This window comes from Haliotis rufescens, unplaced genomic scaffold, assembly GCF_023055435.1.
Source record: "Haliotis rufescens isolate VD_foot unplaced genomic scaffold, xgHalRufe1.0.p SCAF_13, whole genome shotgun sequence".
Taxonomy (NCBI): Eukaryota; Metazoa; Mollusca; class Gastropoda; order Lepetellida; family Haliotidae; genus Haliotis; species Haliotis rufescens.
In genome coordinates this window covers 191367-210973 of record NW_025963813.1, presented here as the reverse complement: position 1 = coordinate 210973, position 19607 = coordinate 191367, and the positions used below count along the sequence as shown (strand labels likewise).

The 19607-nt window shown below is 39.7% G+C and overlaps 1 protein-coding gene across 1 annotated transcript in view; it reads left to right on the top strand.

The window, feature by feature from the left end:
* LOC124148664 overlaps nt 1–12731 on the top strand; it is a 49036-nt gene extending 36305 nt beyond the window's left edge. The window contains exons 2-3 of the mRNA XM_046519896.2: nt 11151–11309; nt 12016–12731. Of these exons, the coding sequence (XP_046375852.1) occupies nt 11151–11309; nt 12016–12293 (437 nt within the window). The 3' untranslated portion in view covers nt 12294–12731. The remainder of the gene's footprint in view (nt 1–11150; nt 11310–12015) is intronic.
* The last annotated feature ends 6876 nt before the right edge of the window (nt 12732–19607 follow it).

The following is a 19607-nucleotide window of genomic DNA, read 5'->3' as shown; positions in this document are numbered from 1 at the left end:
TGTGTACCGATTACATAACTCTTATGGACTGGGTGGGGTGGTAGTTCACCGGACGACACTGTGTATATTGGGCGGCTCCTTTGATATCTCCTCCAAACATACGTTTATTGAATGACCCCATTAAACGATGATACACATCTTGACGAATATATCAAGGCACTAATTCATCTTTCATAAACATTTGTTTGTCTTTGTGCTTAATATATCCACATATCAACGAACATTTGTAAAACATGTATCCACAGCAACACCTGCATAACTGTTTATTCACGCGTGGTGTGGTAGATCATAATTGACCGACAGCAGGTATTGTAGAATCACTTGTAAATAACGCCGACACTGTAATTAGGTACAACGATATGAGAATTATCATAAGAAGGCTGTTTTTTTTTCTGAACTGTTACTATTTTCATACCCCAAGTGGCGATGCAGTTAAAAGGTGCTTTAGTGTCACAATATTCACTCACGTTTTCCTCAATCGCATTGAAACATAATTCTCCACTGGTCAGTTCGTCACCGCATGTTATTAAATAATTATTTCGAGATTTCGTTAGAATGTAAGATATTCAGCCAAACGTTATGCAATAAAAGACGAATAGTTTTTTTCATTTAAATCCGCGCACGCGTACCTGTATATTTCATACCTAGTGTCACGTAATTGCCCAGTGTGATGTATCAACGGGGCATTAAATGATAAATGAAATAGAAACTAGCTAAACTTGAATGTTGTGGAAAATAACTCCAATGAATTGGAGTACACGCACATGGATTCGTATGATAAACTGTCCAAACGTTTTGAGAGGTAAGGCCGGGTTCATGAAAGATCGCTACAAAATGTAAAACAGGTGAAATTTGTAGAACTTCTATAAAGGAAACATCCAATCAAATGCCCTTTTTAAATAGTAATGTAATGATATAATATAAAGTATATTTAACACGAAACAATATACTTTGCACACGGTTAGTTGATGCTTTAAAGGGACTGACGAAAACATGGGCGAAATATTTTAATAACGCCGTAAAATAGTTGAATCATGTGTCATGCTTGTAGACACACCTTTATGTATTTGCGAAACTAAAACTGTTGAGCAAAGGTAAATATTCTCGCCCATGGGCCAATCTTTTTCGTCCAGAGCGAAATATTTCAATAACGCCGTAAAATAGTTGAATTAAGTTAAAATTTGTTAAATTATATGACATGAAACTTCTAAGAACACCTTTATGTATATGCGACACTAAAACATGAGTTTTGAGCAAAGGGAAATATTCTCGCCCATGGGCCAAACCTTTTCTCGCCCATAGGCTAAATATTTCAATAACGCTATAAAATAGCTGAATTAAGTAAAATTGAGTTACATTATGTGTCATGAAAATGGTAAGAACAACCGCATGTATTTCCGAAACAAAAACATAAGTTTTGAGTAAAGGAACATATTCTCGCCCATGGGCCAAACCTTTTTCTCGCCCATAGGCGAAATATTTCAATATCGCTATAAAATAGTTGAATTAAGTTAAAATGAGTTATATTTTGTGTCATGATACTTGAATGAATACATTTAATGTATTTGCGAAACAAAAACATGAGTTTTAAGTAAAGGAATATATTCTCGCCCATGGGCCAAACTTCGCCCATGGGCAGGCCCATGTGCGACATAGTGTAAATATTAAGTTTTTAAACATTTTTTTTTTCATTTTTTCTTCCTTGGTATGTTACCATGAAAACAGCATGTTTAATTTTGTAAATAACTTTGACCGATACTGGGCAAAGACCGTAGCGTTTCTGGACTTTTGGGTTTCCAGAATTAAAATGGGACGTGTTAAATTATTATCGAAATAAATCAACTAAATTATCTTTTTTAAAGTCTTGAATATTCTAGATTATGTCCCTAACTTACGTTAAGCATCCGACAATTATAGTTATAATTCACCCAATATGCTGCTGATAAGACAATAATATTTGAATGCGCCCCGGATTTAATCGGAGCATATGTTAATGTTGTATAGAGGTCTGACGTAAATTGACTATCGCCTGTCTGTAAAGTGTGACCCTCATGACGCCCTTATTTATTGCCACTGTCTTACTTAAACCATTCGAGTGACTCCGGTTTTCATTTCGTGTGACGGTGAGGCATTAAAACATTCTTACACCCCTCACGTACTTTGATTCGTCTCGATAAACATATCAATACAAAGCTTATGTAATCACTATCAGAACTAACAGACGGGCGCGAAGCTTTAGTGACAATACCCTAATTACTTCATGATATGCATGACGATGACTGAGCGGCGACAGTCGGTTCAAATGTGTGCTTTTGTTGTCTAAGCGTACGCTTATAGCACCTGGTCGTGTATAAAGAACAGTTAACATTTTAGATATAATGGAGGGTTTACTACCGAACGTAACGGTTGTCACAAGCATGATGATCAAGTCAAGGATACATAAGCGATGGTCCTGAAGCGATAATTCAAATACGAATGTACATATGTTGCTCTTTCTAAATAGGCACATTTACATTTATAAGCAAACATAATTTGACACAGTGTCATGATATTGCTGAATGGTTGCTTGGCCACCCATAGCAGGTGTTGGGTGGTCTGCAGGGCGTTATCAGGCGCCCTATTTTTTCTTCATAGGTGTCAGGCGACCCCCGGCATTCAGCTGCATGACCAGGGTTTCTGTAGCTTACTTACTTACTTTGGAGATTTAACGTGCGCTTTCCGACTGATGCGTATTTCGCACACGGGCCCGGCCAGGCCATTTAATGTGTTTCCGAAAGGGGCGAAAGTGGTCTGTGCAACCCAAGAGGGGGTTTTAGGGGTTGCTTATATAGAATTTGGAAATTTTGAGATTTGGAATAGATGCCGATGGGGTTGGGGAGGAGAACTAAGGGAGCTGGGTATGGTGTATGTTTGTTTGTTTATGTGATTTTGATTTGGTAGGTTATTGTGTTTTTAGATGCGTTTTATTAGTTCCGTTTTTATTAAGAATACGCCTAAGGCCTTGATATTTTCTAGTTTATTTTGTGGGTTTAGTATTGCTTCTAGAGTGAGAGCCTTGTTTAGATTGAGGGTGGTTTGTAACGCGGTTCGATGTGTTAGGTAGTGTGTGCAGTGGATGAGTGCGTGTTCTGGGGTTTCTGGTTGTTTGCAGTGTGGGCAGTTACCTGTAGTGTGTTTTTTTATTTTTTTAGGTGGTTATTTAGGTTGGTGTGTCCTGTTTGGAGTTTAGTGATTACTCTGTCGATTTTTTTTGATGGATGGAGAATTTTTGGTTTCTGTGGTGGTTTGCTGAGCACTTTTTTGATTTGGCTATTTGAGTTTAGATATAGGTTATGCCATATTTTGTGATTTTTTGCTTGTTTACACTTTTAATTTCTGATTTTGAGATGGGTAAGTTTAAGCTTATTTCTGGGATTTTGAGGGATTGTTTAGCTGCTTTATCGGCGTTTTCATTACCGTATATTCCTACGTGGGCGGGTATCCACAAGAAGGTTATTTGTTTGCCTGCCTTAGTTAGGGGTTTCTGTAGCTTTTTGTTCCGTCTATAAATGCGTGTCTGGTCGGACCCCTCTTACTTTTATTAGAATGCCAGCCTTCGACCTGGTTGGTTGTTTGGGATCCTGTGGAGCTGAAACCTCTGCTCACCATCTTGAGCTTCGCTCACTTGCCTGTGAGACGCCCCCTATAATCCTCTATTGTTTTACCAATCCACACGCTTCATTGGCTATCGTTTTACAAAAACGCTTTTCGCAATAGAGTGATTTGGTTTTCTTTTGACACTGTTTCTGGTAAATATTCCCTGGATAGAGAAGATATTGGCGACATGGGTTCCAAGCATCGTTTGATATTTGTAAACAATTCAATTCATTAATTTGAGCTCGAACATATGTTTAAGAAAGTAAGAGAGGTTCTGATTACTCGGGAGTGTGTTATCGGATATGTCGACGGATGGATTCAAACTTCAAATGGTATATTTCGAAATTCAAGCGTCTATACTGACTGCACTAACACCCGCCAACAATGTTAGTGAAATATTTAATATGCTACAGTTTCATAATAAAAGCGACACAATCCTTTCCATATTCAAAAGAAAATCTCTGCTAAAAGCATTCCGACTGTATCGTGAGCATGTGTTTATAAATCACTACAAATAGTGATGGTATCGGGCGTTCGCGAAACGTTAATTCCATGTAAGTGGAAAATAATACAACACAATCGTTTTGTCTCCTACCATCCCAGATAATATTTCCACCGGGCCCCTTTCAAGGATGTTCTTTTAAACACATACATGCGTATCTAAAGAAAGAAGTCTGTGTATTGCTGTAATAATAAATATTGCATATATTTAAGGCAAAGCATTAAACTGACACTTTTACTACGTACACGTGTCACAAAATGAACCCGTTAGACCACTTCAGGAATTCATTTATGAAATTGCGAAATGTCTGCGTCCAACGGGTCGATGCGTATGTGAACCAACTATTTAATTATTTGTTTTAGAACATTGAAATGTTTCTAACACTGACAAGAGGTATAATAAGTGAATAGATAGAAGGGGCACTACTTATCAGAACGAGTCACTGAAATCAGTGAGTGAGTTGGGTTTCTATAATCTCTAGCTTCTTCTCGGCAGTCTGACATTGGTCGCTTGGTCACACTAGCTGCCGTGAGTCGAGTTTGCTCGCAAACGCAACTGAGCGTGACAAGAGACTGGGCTACCGTCTGCAAGGACAGCTAAATAAACTTGGAGGCAATATTTGTTTTACGCATTTTTCAACACTGATTGGTTACCCGTGATCTATGAAGATTTGGACAAAGGGCGCATGTTAATAAATTTCTTCAGCCTAAATAAACAGACAAAAAGAACGACAGAAGCTCATCGGATGTCGTTATTTGGAAATACCCCTGGTGGTTATAGTTTATAATAAGAAAAGTATCCCTGCAGTGAAAGCATTTTCGGATTTCGGATTGCGTGTTTAAACTACTCCCTAGTTTTCATCCATGTTTTCTGGTATAACCCTACACTTGTGTATTTGTCGTCATTCAATTGATGCTCAGTTAATTTATTACAGGTATAATTACTGGAGGCACCACTCAGATTACCTGATAAAGGTTCCCATTAGGCATTTCGTGTGTCTGGGGTATTTATTCAGTTCAAATTCAGGTTTAAACCGAATCCCGGTTTGAAGTGAGGTGAAATGTATGTCATATAATATGCACGTTTCAGCCCAGCAAGAGGAGTGATCACCATCATTCCTCGCCATCAAAGGATCAGCAGAAATTACGTTGATTGAATAATCACTGTTATTTTGCACAGTGGATTTGTCAAAAGTAAGCGTTTACATGTGTATGTTTACTAAAGCAGACGGAATACCCCAATATATGGGCGTGAAGTGCCGATGTGAAAAGAACATACTTTGTTCAAAGCCGATATATCGATGATTGATTGCTCATTGTTATCTAACTCAATGGATTTTTTTTATTAAAGAACCGTGGACATTATGAAAACAGTTGTCACGTGGGCTTTCTCAGCTGACCTTTGAGACTTGACACCTATGTGAAACAACTGAAACAAACTAAGTGATCAGTTGAGAAACCAAACACGGGTTATAATATCCCGAAACGATAAATATATTTTGAAATATTTGATTGTTACAGAGACACGTGACATCCAATAAGTTTCTTTGTACAGCTGCAGATGTGTGGAATATTGTTCCTTTATGTGAATATTTACGGTTGCATTCCTCGAACAAGGCAGCTGACTTAAAATATACATATAACTTTGGTAGGTTGTAATTATGATATTTGCATTTTGTTTTCATTCATTTGCTGTAGCATTGAACAGAATCAGTCTTGTTCCTCTATGTCTTGGTTGAGAAGTTCTTCGATGCGCGATAGACGTTGTTTTTCACAAGTCTTTTCCTTTGTATGCGTGTATATCTTACTGTCAATGTGTAAAATATGATTCACTCAGGCAATTTATAGAATGTCTAAATATTTCAGGCGATTGACTGAAAAATCTGTTCATATATTTAACAGATTGACTAAAAATGACTAAGACTGTCAAAAGGGCTTAAAAACATCACAATAGATTAATTATGCTGGGATTAGAATCCAAACAATATAGAAATGTACTTTTAATATCCTTACATTTTCAGTCACTTGGTGATGATATTAAACATAAAAATGTTTGGATTTCGTCATCATAATAATACAGATGGGCATATTTTTCAGTCAATTTGTGAAATAACTGAATATTTAGGCGTTTAATAAATTTCCTAAGTGAAACGTTTGCGCATTTTGACTGTAAAAAAATAAACACCATAAAATAAGCAATGGGCAGGTGAAATATTTCCTTTGTGTTGCAAGTCAAAATAGTGTAAACGAAAATCACACAATTATCAAGCAAGTGACTTATCAAAACACCGTCACCATTAATGATGCTACCCACAAAGATACCTACATTTTCTTATTATTTCCAAAAATGTATTTCATTTTGTTGATAAATGTGACCATACGCCTTTATACTGTCAATAAAAGTGACAACTGCGCTTACGAATGGCGCAGCACAGGCCGCGAACTAGTCTAGATCTCTGCTATATCATCCGGGTACTCACGGGGAAAAACAATAACAAAGGCAACAACTCTCGGGGAATTGCTTTAGGTAATTGCCCATTTAACAGTATTCAAGTTATATCACGGCGTGTCAGCTTAATGTGGGAGGAAAGCCCAAAGTGATGCAGGTCTCAGACGTTTACCATTTCGGTGAACCCCACGAGCACGGGTATGGTGCTGACAAACCTAGAAACTTAATTGGGGCGAACCGGGTTTCGAACCCACAATCATAGGTTTCTGGCGTGCCCAAGGGACGCAACTATGCACAGCGAATCGCAACGCCTAAGACGACTGGTCCACCCGTGCCCCCCGTTTTGTTTATTTTGTTTCCAATAAAAAGCGTATTCTTTCAGAATGTTAATAGTCGTACACACATCAAGAACAAGTCACTGTGTAATACAAATACCTAACGACATAATATTTGTGAAGGACTTCGTTTACCATAGGAAATCTTTAATAACCAAACGATTTTGTCCAGACTATTTCACATTATATTCAGAATGAAACTTATCAAGAAACATTATGGGATACTAGACATGCACAAAACATTAGTTGGTTATGAGGTTTCCTGACGGTCATTTTGGCCGACACATGATAGTGTTTGATTCTGTTCTATCTTATTTGTTGCCGTGAAAATCACCTCAGCTAATGTGTGTACGAGTATTTGTGATTGGAGTCATGACCACAAGATCACCTTACATTTGCAGTCGAAATAAAGTATAGATATCGGTACTGGTAATAGGAAAAGAAGCTTTACACTATGATCATAAATAATGCAGAGTAGCATGCCATGGAAAACGTAACTCAAAATCAGTCAAGGAAAAAAGTAATACAATGTATTGTACCGTACATTTAGCACAACTGTCACAAGATAGCGTGACTATTCTGTCTCGAAAGTGTCGCGATAGTGGCGTGAAACTGGCGTGAAAGTGGCGCGATAGTGGCGCGATAGTGGCGTGAAAGTGGCGCAATAGTGCCGTGAAAGTGTCGCGAAAGTGCCGCGATCTTGTAAAATGTTATCGCGAAAATAGCGCGAAAGTGTCTCGAAAGTGGCGCAATAGTTTCGCGTTAATGGCTCAAAGGTGGCGCGATAATTCCGCGTTAGTGCCGCAATAGTGGCGAGAAAATATCGCGAAATTTTCGCGAAAATAGGGGAAGTTACTTATGAAATGTAGTGTAAAGATGCTTTTAACAGGTGTTAGTGATAGAGACGATGCATGCAGGTGGATACTAACACGTCTTTTGATTCTGGGAAATCTGGGATTTCTATCGAAAAAGAATGTGAAAAAATATATTATTGCAAGATGTTTCAATTTCTTAAATATACATTTAGGCTCATTGGTTTAATTAAGCAAATATCTGGTTTTGAAGCTGTAGCTGACAAAAATGTCTAATCTCCATACAAAATCCCATTCTCCAGAATATCAAATGATCGCTCCCAAAGCAATTATGTCCATTTGATTAGGTTGTACAAAGGCGGATATCTATATTATCTACTAAGTCATGCATCCTGGTACAAGAGTAACCTGAATAGTGTTGATGAACAGAGTGTCGTTGTCTCGGTACACGAACATCCTCATAATGTGTTTCCTAATAAAACAGTTAGTTCTTATTAACGATCCTCTTCAATAATAACGTCTTAACTTGTAGTGTTCATGTACCCTGGTCGTGACTATGGGCTCAAGTAAACAGGTTACTGGGAATCTACCAGGCACATTTCCCTAAGGAATCAGCAAATTTCAAATCAGCATTTGTGACTTAAACTTTTCACAGAAAGACATGGTAATGAACAGCCGAGGAGTCACGAACTGTCCCACGACCGAAGAACTCATTTGTGTTACTGCTGTTTTCCACAAAGATAAATCTTTATAATGGCATACAAAGACAAGCTTAACATCCTAGATCCCGAGCGACGCGAAAATCAATAATTGCTGGAATCAACTGTTAACTGCTTACATTTCAAGGTGCCAGACGCCTTGGCGATAATATGTACGTAAAAGGTTTGGTGTGAAGATAGCATATTAGAAAATGGGTAGGGACAAGGTTAAATTCTGCAACGACTCAGTGGGTACTGACCAATCAGATTCCATCTCTCATATGACTTTAATTTGAATTCAAACAAAATGGCGGCGCCCAGTTCAAGACGATCTCACCGATAATAGAGATCTTAATTGTAGTTAAACGGGTTTTACCTAGCTAAGTGCATTACATCACTTAAACACCTTGACTGTAAACATAAAACGATTTGTAAATTATATGTCGACGCCCAATTGACAGCACACGTGCTCTGCAAATTCTGCAGACGAACGAATTCGGCACGGCAGTAGCCATATTGTTAATGAACCGGATAACGATTTAGTTACGGGATTTTGATTGGACTATGCACAGACTCGTTACACCACTCAAATTGTAACTCCATAAATCCAGCCTAGTCCGGCAAGGGTGGAAACTGGACTTTTAAAGTCAGTTAACTCTCTTGCCTGGGGAAGATACTGAGTAATCACGTTCACCACCATTGTTCATACATATAGATACATGTCATCTTCCCGAAACAATTAGAGTGTCCACTAGCCTACATGAAAACCTAGTTTCTACCCTTGCCATTTCAAGCCTATTTTTCTGAGAACAGATATGAGTGGACTATCCCCCATATCGATATACAAATCAGAGAATACAAGGAAGAGAATATATGGATGTCAACTTCTTTATTATGAGGAACACAACGTTTCGGAGTATATGCTTACTCCTTCATCAGGTGAATGGATGCCATGAGGCAGAGAGCATATATATGTACATGTAAGGACAACAAAACTAATAAGATAACAAAGGGTTGAAACTAACAAGGGAAGCCAACAGATGATTGGCGCTGATAGGTGATTCGCAATAGACAATGGAAGCCAACACTTAGTTATCATAGATAAGTAATAGGTAATGGACACTGGGCAAACTGGGCCTGTAATAAGCACTGATAGGTGAAAGGATGGCCATAGGAAAGGGCAGTTTGAAGCCAGCTAGGTAAAGATATTGACATCCATATATCCTCCTCCTTATGTGTATCAGGTCTAAATGCCTTTCAAAGACCGAAAAGAGAACGCTTTACAAATTATGGCCACTACCATCGCCTGTCGAACTTGCGCTGAAACTATTTCTAATCTTAGGTCGGCCACTATTTTCGGAGTGTTTCAAAGTTTTCTGACCACTCAACCAAGTTTATTATATATTTGAGGATAACTTCATTGTCTTTTAACTCAAACGACTGAATGCTTAGCGGAGTGACTGAGATGCAGTGCTATTTTAGACGACCGCGTTCATGTTGCCGCAATGTGCGCAGTGTTACTTGATACTGTGCCGTCTCACTAGGATGTATGCCTCAGTTGTTAGAGCGAACTACGGCAGCTTGTTTGTTGGTTGTTTAACACCGCACTCAGCAATATTCCAGCTATATGACGACGGCCTGTAAATAATCGAGTCTTGACAAAACAATCCAGTGATTGACATCATGAACATCGATCAACGCAATTAGGATACGATGCCATACATTAACCAAGTCAGCGAGCTTGACCACCCGACCCCGTTCGTCGCCTTTTAAGACAAGCACGGTCGCCTTTTACGGCAAGCATGGGTTACTGAAGACCTGTTTCACCCCGGATCTTCACGGGTCGAACTGCGGCAGTAATAACTATCTTTCAGGAATGAAATTATTTCGTTATCTGATCGACCAGGTCGTCTGCTACGGCAGTCGTCTTCGACATGAGAATAGCGATCTTACTGGATATCGCGTTTTCATCACAAGAGACACAACGCGGCAAGATTCTAGGCTTGAAATGGCAAGGGTTGAAACTAGGCTATGTTTGCCTGGTGGACACGCTTGCCGCCGAGAGTTGAGGTACACGTGTGCTCTGGGGTTTAGTCTGGTTACAAGGTTGATATGGAACCCAGAAATCTGGGCTGCCATTTTTGAGCCGTACCAGGATCCAATGGTTGAAGTTTGACTTCCAGATGAGCCTCAATTATAATCCTATGTTTTTTTATCATCAATCGTTTTGTTCAAGCTGGAGTAGGTCATCTGCCTTCATAAAATAATATCGTCAACCGCAACATATGTTATACAATGAATGTGATTGATGCGATTGAATATTTATTCCTTACAACATAAACATAATCGGTCCAAACTAGCAATGCTCTCAGACCTGTCAGTTTCAATTCCTTAGTTATGAGAACTCGTACGAAACCTTCTCAGAGCTACTTTAAATTTATTCAGTGATATAACAAGTGTTAGGACAACTAGCCATTTCATTATGCCAGTATTGATGACATGATGTCTTGAGACGTAGAATCACCCTGAATCACCTTCAAATCCCAATTTAAAATCTGTAATTTTGACACCCAATTAATTTGACTCCTCTCAGATATCCGTAACATTTAAACATTTTTTCGAACACCAACACCTTTAACAGTTGTACCTAGGTTTCACGGTCAATCTAATCATTTTTTGGCATATTTTTTTTATGGATGTATGGGTCTCATATTTTCAGCCAATGGCATTGAGTGTTACAAATGTGAGTCGACAGTCGGTGGCAGCGACTGCGATGCCCTGTACAATATGACGGCCGAAACACGACAGGAACACTTCAGCAGGAACTGCTCCGGCGTGGGAGAATTCTGTGTCATTGAAACTTTCACTCAACATAAATGTGAGTACCTAGCAGCAAATGTACGAGTCTGTAACATGGGGCTTAATGGACCTATCACGCTTTACACGCGTGTCAGTTTGTGTTGGATGTTTGTTTGATTGTTTGTTTTATAACGCCACATTCAGCAATAGTCCAGCTACAGGACCATTGTCTGCACATACTTAAGTCTGTACCAGACAATCCAGTGATTGACATCATGAGCATCGATCTACGCAATTGGGATACGATGACATACATGAATCAAGTCAGCGAGCCAGACCAACCGATCCCCTTAGTCGCCTCTTACAGCAAGCATGGGTTGCTGAAGACCTGCACTAACACCGACCTCAAACAAACAAAGCAAGAGAACAACCCGATAGATAATCCTGCAATGCGACCGCGGACTGTAAACAAACAAGACAATTATATGATCGTTTAAACAGAAACTTTAGGAGATAATTCCTTCTTCTAAATCATCAAACTAAATTCTTTGGTCTCGGTTGTTCTCACAGTTAATCCTCACACAGAGAATCATTCACTTTCTCAAAATAACAAACAAATGAGTTGATGTTTATGATGATGTCCTTCTGTTATAATCTCCTCCATCGCCATTGTTTCAAAACATTCAAATTATAAACATGTTGAAATGGATATACAGTCTTTCTTGATTATAATGCATCGCTGGTTGTAATGCCATGACTGACAATCATGAGTATTTCCCTTGCAGCTGACTTGTACAGCGTGATACGGGACTGCAGCGACAACATCACCTACTCCTTCAACATCTCCTTTCCTCTTAATCTTCATCTTCCACCAGCCCCAGGGGACGTTGTTGAAAATCGTACTAAGTGCGGGTTTGATAACATATTTGAAGTGTGTGTCCTCCTGTGTAATACCAGCTACTGCAATGGCCCTCAAGAGTCGGACTCGCGAGGAAGAGCTTTGGTTGCTGAATTGGTTCTGTTTTGGGGGACCATATTGGTATTGATGGAACACCTTTTGTAAATGTTCCAGGACGACTGCCGCCGGTTAAACAGGACTTTCTCACCCTATCACCAAGCACCCGGTGTGATGGTCCACGAATGTAAACTTCTGGACAAAAAAAAATACATTTGAAAGTTGATTTGAAAATCAAAAATACAAACGTTATCAAAACGTTACTAGGCTGAAAACAGCTCACTGCAAACTTAAGGTCCAAAACACAGCTATGATACCTGTATCAAATACGTCACTATCGAAAAGCATGTTGATGTTTGTTTTAATTTTAGCCTTTGGAGTATTCTTCCTTTACCCCAACAGTTCGGTTGTTTCTATACCCCGATTGAATTGTTTATGCCAGCAGTTCTGTCGCTAGATTTTGCCTTGAAATAATACACTGTTCTGTCAATTATTTCTGCAGATAAAGTTATCCTGTTGAAGATGATAATAAAAAGTATATATTTATATGGATGTCATTTACTGTACGCAGAAAGGAAAGCATGTTGATTTCCTTTTTGTAAAATTCGATCAGGTGAGAATGGATCACACATATCGTTATATGCTGTATCACTTGTTACTGCACAGTCGCCCAAGGCGTCACAATACGCTATGCAGAGTTGTGTCCCTTGGACGTTCCAGAATTCTGTGATCGTGGGTTCGAATCCAAGATCAGCACTCATCATGAATCTTGGTTTGTGAGGAGTTTAGTAGATACAGATATGTTTCGAGAAACACTTCAAAATGAACGAGTTAAATGTTACAATTGTTAATTTACCAAAAACATGTATATTTATATACTTATCATATCTCACACAATATGTTCCTCCTTCTTTAATTTCGATCCTATGTGGAAACGTTATTGAACAAGTTAACAGCTTCTAAATAATTAGTCACCCGAACACATCCCAGCATCACCATGGTCTCCAACCAAACAAATGTACCGCGCACAATAACCCAGTACATTGCTTCCAACACGACCTGATCACGTGAATACCCATGCCACATCGTTCTCTGCCCAGAGCTAACAGGTTAGTGGGGCTGTTATGCGGGGATGGTCGGGAGGACATATTGTGTGTGAGATAGGATAAGTACATAAATATATTAATTACAGTAATTTACGGTTATAACGAACTCAAAGGGACCACTGATTTTGGTTCGTTATAACCGTAGTTCGTTATAAACATATATACACTCAGTCTGTCAACATTTATGCATCAGATGGCCGGGACTAAAAAATAAGTTCGTTATATCGGGCAGTTAGCGTATTCGTTATAACCGTAGTTTACTGTATTGTAAAACTTACACATTTTTAAACTTATCCTATCTCACACTATCCCACGGTTGGATGGTGTGGCGCAGATAGTCTAGCCTGTAGTAGACTATGGCTACATCCGTTAGACATACACGAGGAAGAGAGTGCTTGACAGTGAAATAAAGATTCTATAACACTGCATAAGCTAGAAAACGTTAGCGGGAAAACACATCATAACAATCCCTATACATGTACGTTAGTCGGACATCGCAGCATGAAATCAGGTGCAACATGCGTTACGTGTATGGCATCGTTACATGAACGTTGGCGTATCTGTAAAGAATAATCGATACGACTTATAATCGATCCGGAATGGGTCTCCAGCTAATCGATTCTACAAGACAGGACGCAACACAATCTCCCATGGACAAAGGGGGCGCCTGCTCCTCGGTATCTCTTTAACCCATCGTCAAAACTATCAAACCGCCTGAGGTTTGAAGCATGCTGAGGCGAGAAGAGGAACGATAGACAATATCCACAAGAAATCTTCAAACCAATACCAGGCCGCACATGCATGAAGCAGCGATGAAGGTAAGGATTGGGTAAGGATTTGGGACACCGCCGAAACGGCCGCGGCTAGCGGCGACTTCGATGTTGAAGACAGAACCATAAAGTGACGAGTCTCCACTGACGAGATAATCCACCCTCCGATCGGATACTCAGTCTTGAAAATCAACCAATAAAATACAATAAACACAGGAGCTAAAGTCCCATGATTTATTTTGTTTATGCACGATACGTAATACGAAAAACCGGAGCGGGAACAAGGATCGACTATCTGCGTGGTGTGCAGTCGACAGCTGCTGTGCCAGGACCAAGGGACTCAACTGGTGAAGACTCTTGACGTCTGTTACTGATATGTCACAGAGATAGTTGGAAGCGAAGACCGTGTCTGACTCCCAGAAGCACCCATCTATAATGGCGTAGAGGGTGCAGTTGCTGTGCAAGGCCATGGTAGCGACGAGGGCGCAGGTCTCGTGAGGATGTGGACCTGATAGAGGAGTGAGTGAGTGAGTGTAGGCCTGTTGGAAGGTCGAGCAAAGCCAAAATGAGATCGCAGTAGGGAAACTTCCGTTGTGGCCGCCGTAGAAAGTGGGGTGAACATGCTCTTCCGGGAGCGCCTCACGAGATGGTAAACAAACAATCTGGTGTCCCCGAAGCTGTTTTCATGATAATATCCCAGAGAAGGCCAAGAAAAGCTTCCCATCCTGCAGCCTCTCAAACTGATGCATGTTATCATCCGGAAAGGGATTTCACAAACTCGTGCAGCAGTCACAAGGTCCAGGAGAAAAATTGTCTTGAAGGCGATCAACTCAAAATTCTTGCCAGCAAATGGTTTATATCCTGCCGAAGTCAAATGCGGAGGATGAGGTTGAGATCCACCGAGGCGGCCGGAAATGAGAAGACTGGCCCGCAAACTTGTAGGACCGAATGGGCGACAGAAAGTCAAGGACCAACCTGTAGGTCCCGTGACCAAATCATGGAAACAAAGGTTTGAAAGTGGTTTTGAGTTCCCTGATGTATTCTGAACAGCCTTGGGCTGCCCCTCTGAAAATCCCGGGCATTTCGGGGAAGGGTCAACAAAGGCCAAACAAGGGTCAAAATTCAAATATATTGCAATAATCCCGACATGCATATCAAATTACTCGTCTTGTCATAAGGAAGGTTATACTTCCTGTCGAGCTCACCAAGCCTATCCTGAGGTCACTCCAGTCAGGAATTTACGTATCAGATGCACTTGTCAAAGATTTTGACACAGCACGCGAGGATGGGGAGACTCTAGTGCAATCATTCTTTTTATGCATATCGACACAAACTTCGGAGGGGATTATGTTGAAAAAAATCAGCAACCAACTCCATCAACGCTATGCACCGTAGCTTGGCGCAGAACTTTTCAGCCATTCCTTTGGCCTTACTTTGATGACTGTTTTGCATAACAGCATCAATGAAACTTTTTATGGTTTTAACATATTGATAAACGCTCGTCTATAATTGATCGTCATTATTTCTATATCATAGGATGCTTTCAGCAAGTCGATGGGTATGTACGTAATTCCCCCAATTTCGAACTTTCAGGGACACGCCATTGATGTAGTATGACGTCACGCAACGATATTAGTATGTATGAAAGAAATAGAACATTGCGGTTCTACTCCTATTTACCTGTCGTAATGCTGTAATTTACTAATTTTTACTTGACATATAACGCATTGACGATTTGTTTTTGTATCATCTGAATTAACCCAGCCACACACAGCGCTTTATGTTGGCGATAGATTGAATAAAATCTGTTTTAAAGCACTTTATAATAAACAGATTGAGTTGGCCAGTGAACACAAACCAATGCTTTGAACAAGCGACAAGCGATAGCAAGTAGCTCTCTGGTATCCCTACGCTTCCCTACTCGATATCTCGATATATTTCTGTCACCATCTGCCATCTTCCAATTCATCTTGGTTTTCGGAAAGCGTATTTTACAGTACAGAAATGGATCTTAGATTAACGAGAAATGTGGACTTGCACTCTTTACCATTTGAAGTCATTAGTTCTTCAAATAAAATTAATCACATGCTTTATCCTTATGTTCGGAAGTTTTATGCATCTGCTCCTCGATGCTTAATGGAGACATTGCTCCATTAGCGCTGCGTTATAAGCATTGTGTTAATAAGCGAATCAGCATGAAAGTATGGTACCAAGTGAAATGTACAACAAGGTCTATGTTATGTGCACCTATGATAATCTAGGTATGTAGTTCATGCCTTTTGATCCTTCTCGTGTTCATGTCAGTGTCCCAAGGTTGTTGTTGTATAATAGGACCTGAATGCTTATAACATAATTATTATGAAACGATTTCTTTACGTAACAAGGACGCGCGGCTGAATCAATCGATTCAATTCAGTTTGCCGTCCCGTAACAAACATGTTTTTCATCAACCTTGAGCCAGGATGATTTTTTATATTAGTCTTCCTTATAAAGTGAGTGTTTAACAAATATCAGTTATATAAGACATTATCTTGTTGCATTCTCTCAAGATTAAAAAAGTGAAACAATAAAAACAATTATAGCCAGAAAAAATATTGTTTTTTAAGTAATGTATGCAAGTTTGTAATGCATTCGGAACACACCAGTGACGTTGCAAATTGGACTGGTATTGTCGGTCGTATTTACAGCGTGCGGTCAAAGAATTTCGAAGAATGAATCTCTTTGTAAGTCATCACGGAAGATCATTCTGATAATTTTAGTTGTCTATTATTTCCTATTGTTTCTGACCAAGGCATTTTTCATACTTCACGTGGTCACTATTGTTCATAATTATCCAGATGTGAGAACTTTTTGATAACCGCTAAACTCAGCCCCACGAACGATCTGAATATAATGACCGTATAGACTATAAACACGGAGAAGTCAGACCACTCTGGATGCCATCTCTTGCTCAAACAGCACCAAATCCCCATGACATGTGTGCGTGGCACTTTTATTTTTTAAAATCGCGACCTATTTCACCTACCTTGCAGCTATCCGCGTCTAGTTTGTATATCAAAGGATAATTAAACATCATTGTCTTGATCCCTATTCCATTATCAAGCCAAATCTCACGAAACAGCGGATGGCTATAAGGACCTCACGTTCTTTAGCTCTTTGTTTACACTTCTTAACAGCAACTACGGAAGTATTTTATAAATATTGAAGATCGCTTCGTCTACAGCTGCAGCCCCACCTTGTTGAGAGTTATTTTGCCCGATCACCAAGCTTAGGTAAAGAGGGGTTCATATTGGTTGTTTAAGCAAAGTTGATTCCATTAATCTAACACCACTTGCTTGTTAATCCGAACTCTGTGATGATAATCGGTGTAGGGATTCATGATAACCCAAATTACGCAGAGACGTGGTTCAAAATTTCCATATGGCAGAGATAAGAACCATAGACCTTGACTTGACTTGGGCAACATACCACCGGGCATAGAGTAAGAACTGGAAATAGTTACGGGCTTCACAAGCTCTTTGCTGGGTGACAACCTAGAACACTTCGATTCTTTAGTCAACGGTTACGCAGAGATGGAAAAAGTAGATAAATCATCTCAAATGTCATCGATCCTCGCGTTACATAAAGCTGGACAGCAAAACTGTCGTCATCTGTATAGATATTTCTGGAATGAAGGGGCGCATGCTTCTATTTATTACTCTACTTTACAGCTTTATTACACAGTAAGCATAACAATAAAATAAAGCCAGATCACTGACAACATTTTTTAGCCTTGAAGAGTGACCCGACTGACGCCATTTAAGTAACGTGCTTATCTGTAGATGATATTCTGAGCCGGCTGAAATGATACACTGAGATTTGAAGCTTAGTATGGACCAGAAACTGGGGCAGGTTGATCTGAAATTGTTTCTGTACCGGGACAGTAATTGAGTGTTGCCGAGCCACATGCTAAAGACTCGTGTCCTGGATCCAATACTGATCAATTCATGGGTTGGATAAAACATGTGTTTTAAACATCATCATTAACATACATTGTAGGTCATCTGCCCCTCGTTAAATCTGTCTTTCGTTTTGTAATTACATTTTTCAGATCCGTAAATATCACGAGCACGTTCATGGAACTTTCAGTGCATATTCATTACAAGGACATTCTGTTTATAGAGATGGTATCTGATGAGATATCTTGTTCGAGGGAAGTCTTAATTTGATCCAGGAAACTATCTGAAATATATTTAAACTGCTAATACTTTGCAACAGATCAACATTTTCATCTCACACAGTTTCAAAATGTCCTCTTTCCACCAAGATTTTAAAGGGCGTCACACTCAAGGTCAGAAGTTATTTGATCAAGGTTACAACATGCGAGGCCTCAGTAAACATTTCAAAACATGTTATGGAAGACATGTGGAGGACATTTCCAAATTTGACGCATCAGTGACGAAAATAATGTCCGATGCAGGTCTTAGACGTTTACCAGGTTTGCGAAACGCAAGAGCAGAGGCATGGTGCAGACAAATCTAGAAACATGATGAGGCCAAACACATAATCATAGGTCTAATGAACACAGCCGTGCACACATGTGACCACTTTGGTAAAACCCACCGATATGGACAAGCAAGAAACTAAGTAGGTCGAATCGGGAACGATCGTTTGGAAACCCGTCAGCTAAAAGAATCAACCTACTTATGGATTAAAATGTCCTGGTTTTTAGTATTATTTCTGTATGGTGTGTGGAAGGGTGGGATGAGTTGGGGTGGGTAGGGGTGGGGTGGCCCGTCACGCCAAAGAGCAGGCAATAGCTGTGATATTGCATAAAGCGTGTAAAGACCCTACCTCTCCTCATGTGCCCATTACTTCATCATTATTCAATATTAAAAAATGTGAAATGCATTAATGAAAAATTTAAAGATCATATTTACCGAAAGCGATGCCTAATTTTTCGACGAAAAGAGTCGGTGTACATTGCATTGCCCTTTTCGCAAACATTAGATTTGATACACATTGTCTGTCATCAGTTTCCTGAATTCAACACGATCGACTGATCAAACTTCCTTTTGATACTACAATGTTGAATGTATGTTATTGATCTAAATATTTCAAACCAATAGCTTCTGAAGGCAAACTTAATGCTAATTACAAGATGGACAACAAAGAGACCGATAGCAGTACTTTGTAGTATCGCCACTCACCGAAGTGACTAAGCTGAAATATATTTACAGTAGTAATAAATAAAAAGAAATGGGTTTATGGGTGGTTGGATCGTCAACGAGCTCATGGCGCTATATTGGTATGAGGTTTGGTTTCCGCTTGGCTCAGCAGTCGGGGCAGGGCAAGGGCGGTGGCATTAACGGGCATGACGTTTTAGCTTCAAGGCAACAAGGTTTTACATTACCTAGCACAACAACTGATTTATAGTTTTTGACCGTTGAATCTATTAGTCGAATCGATACACCTGCACGCGTTTTGCAACGTGTGTGTTCGTCTGTAACGTTGTACAACCGGCGTACTCATATTGTTAAATCCATTAGGATAGTGACAACGTTTTG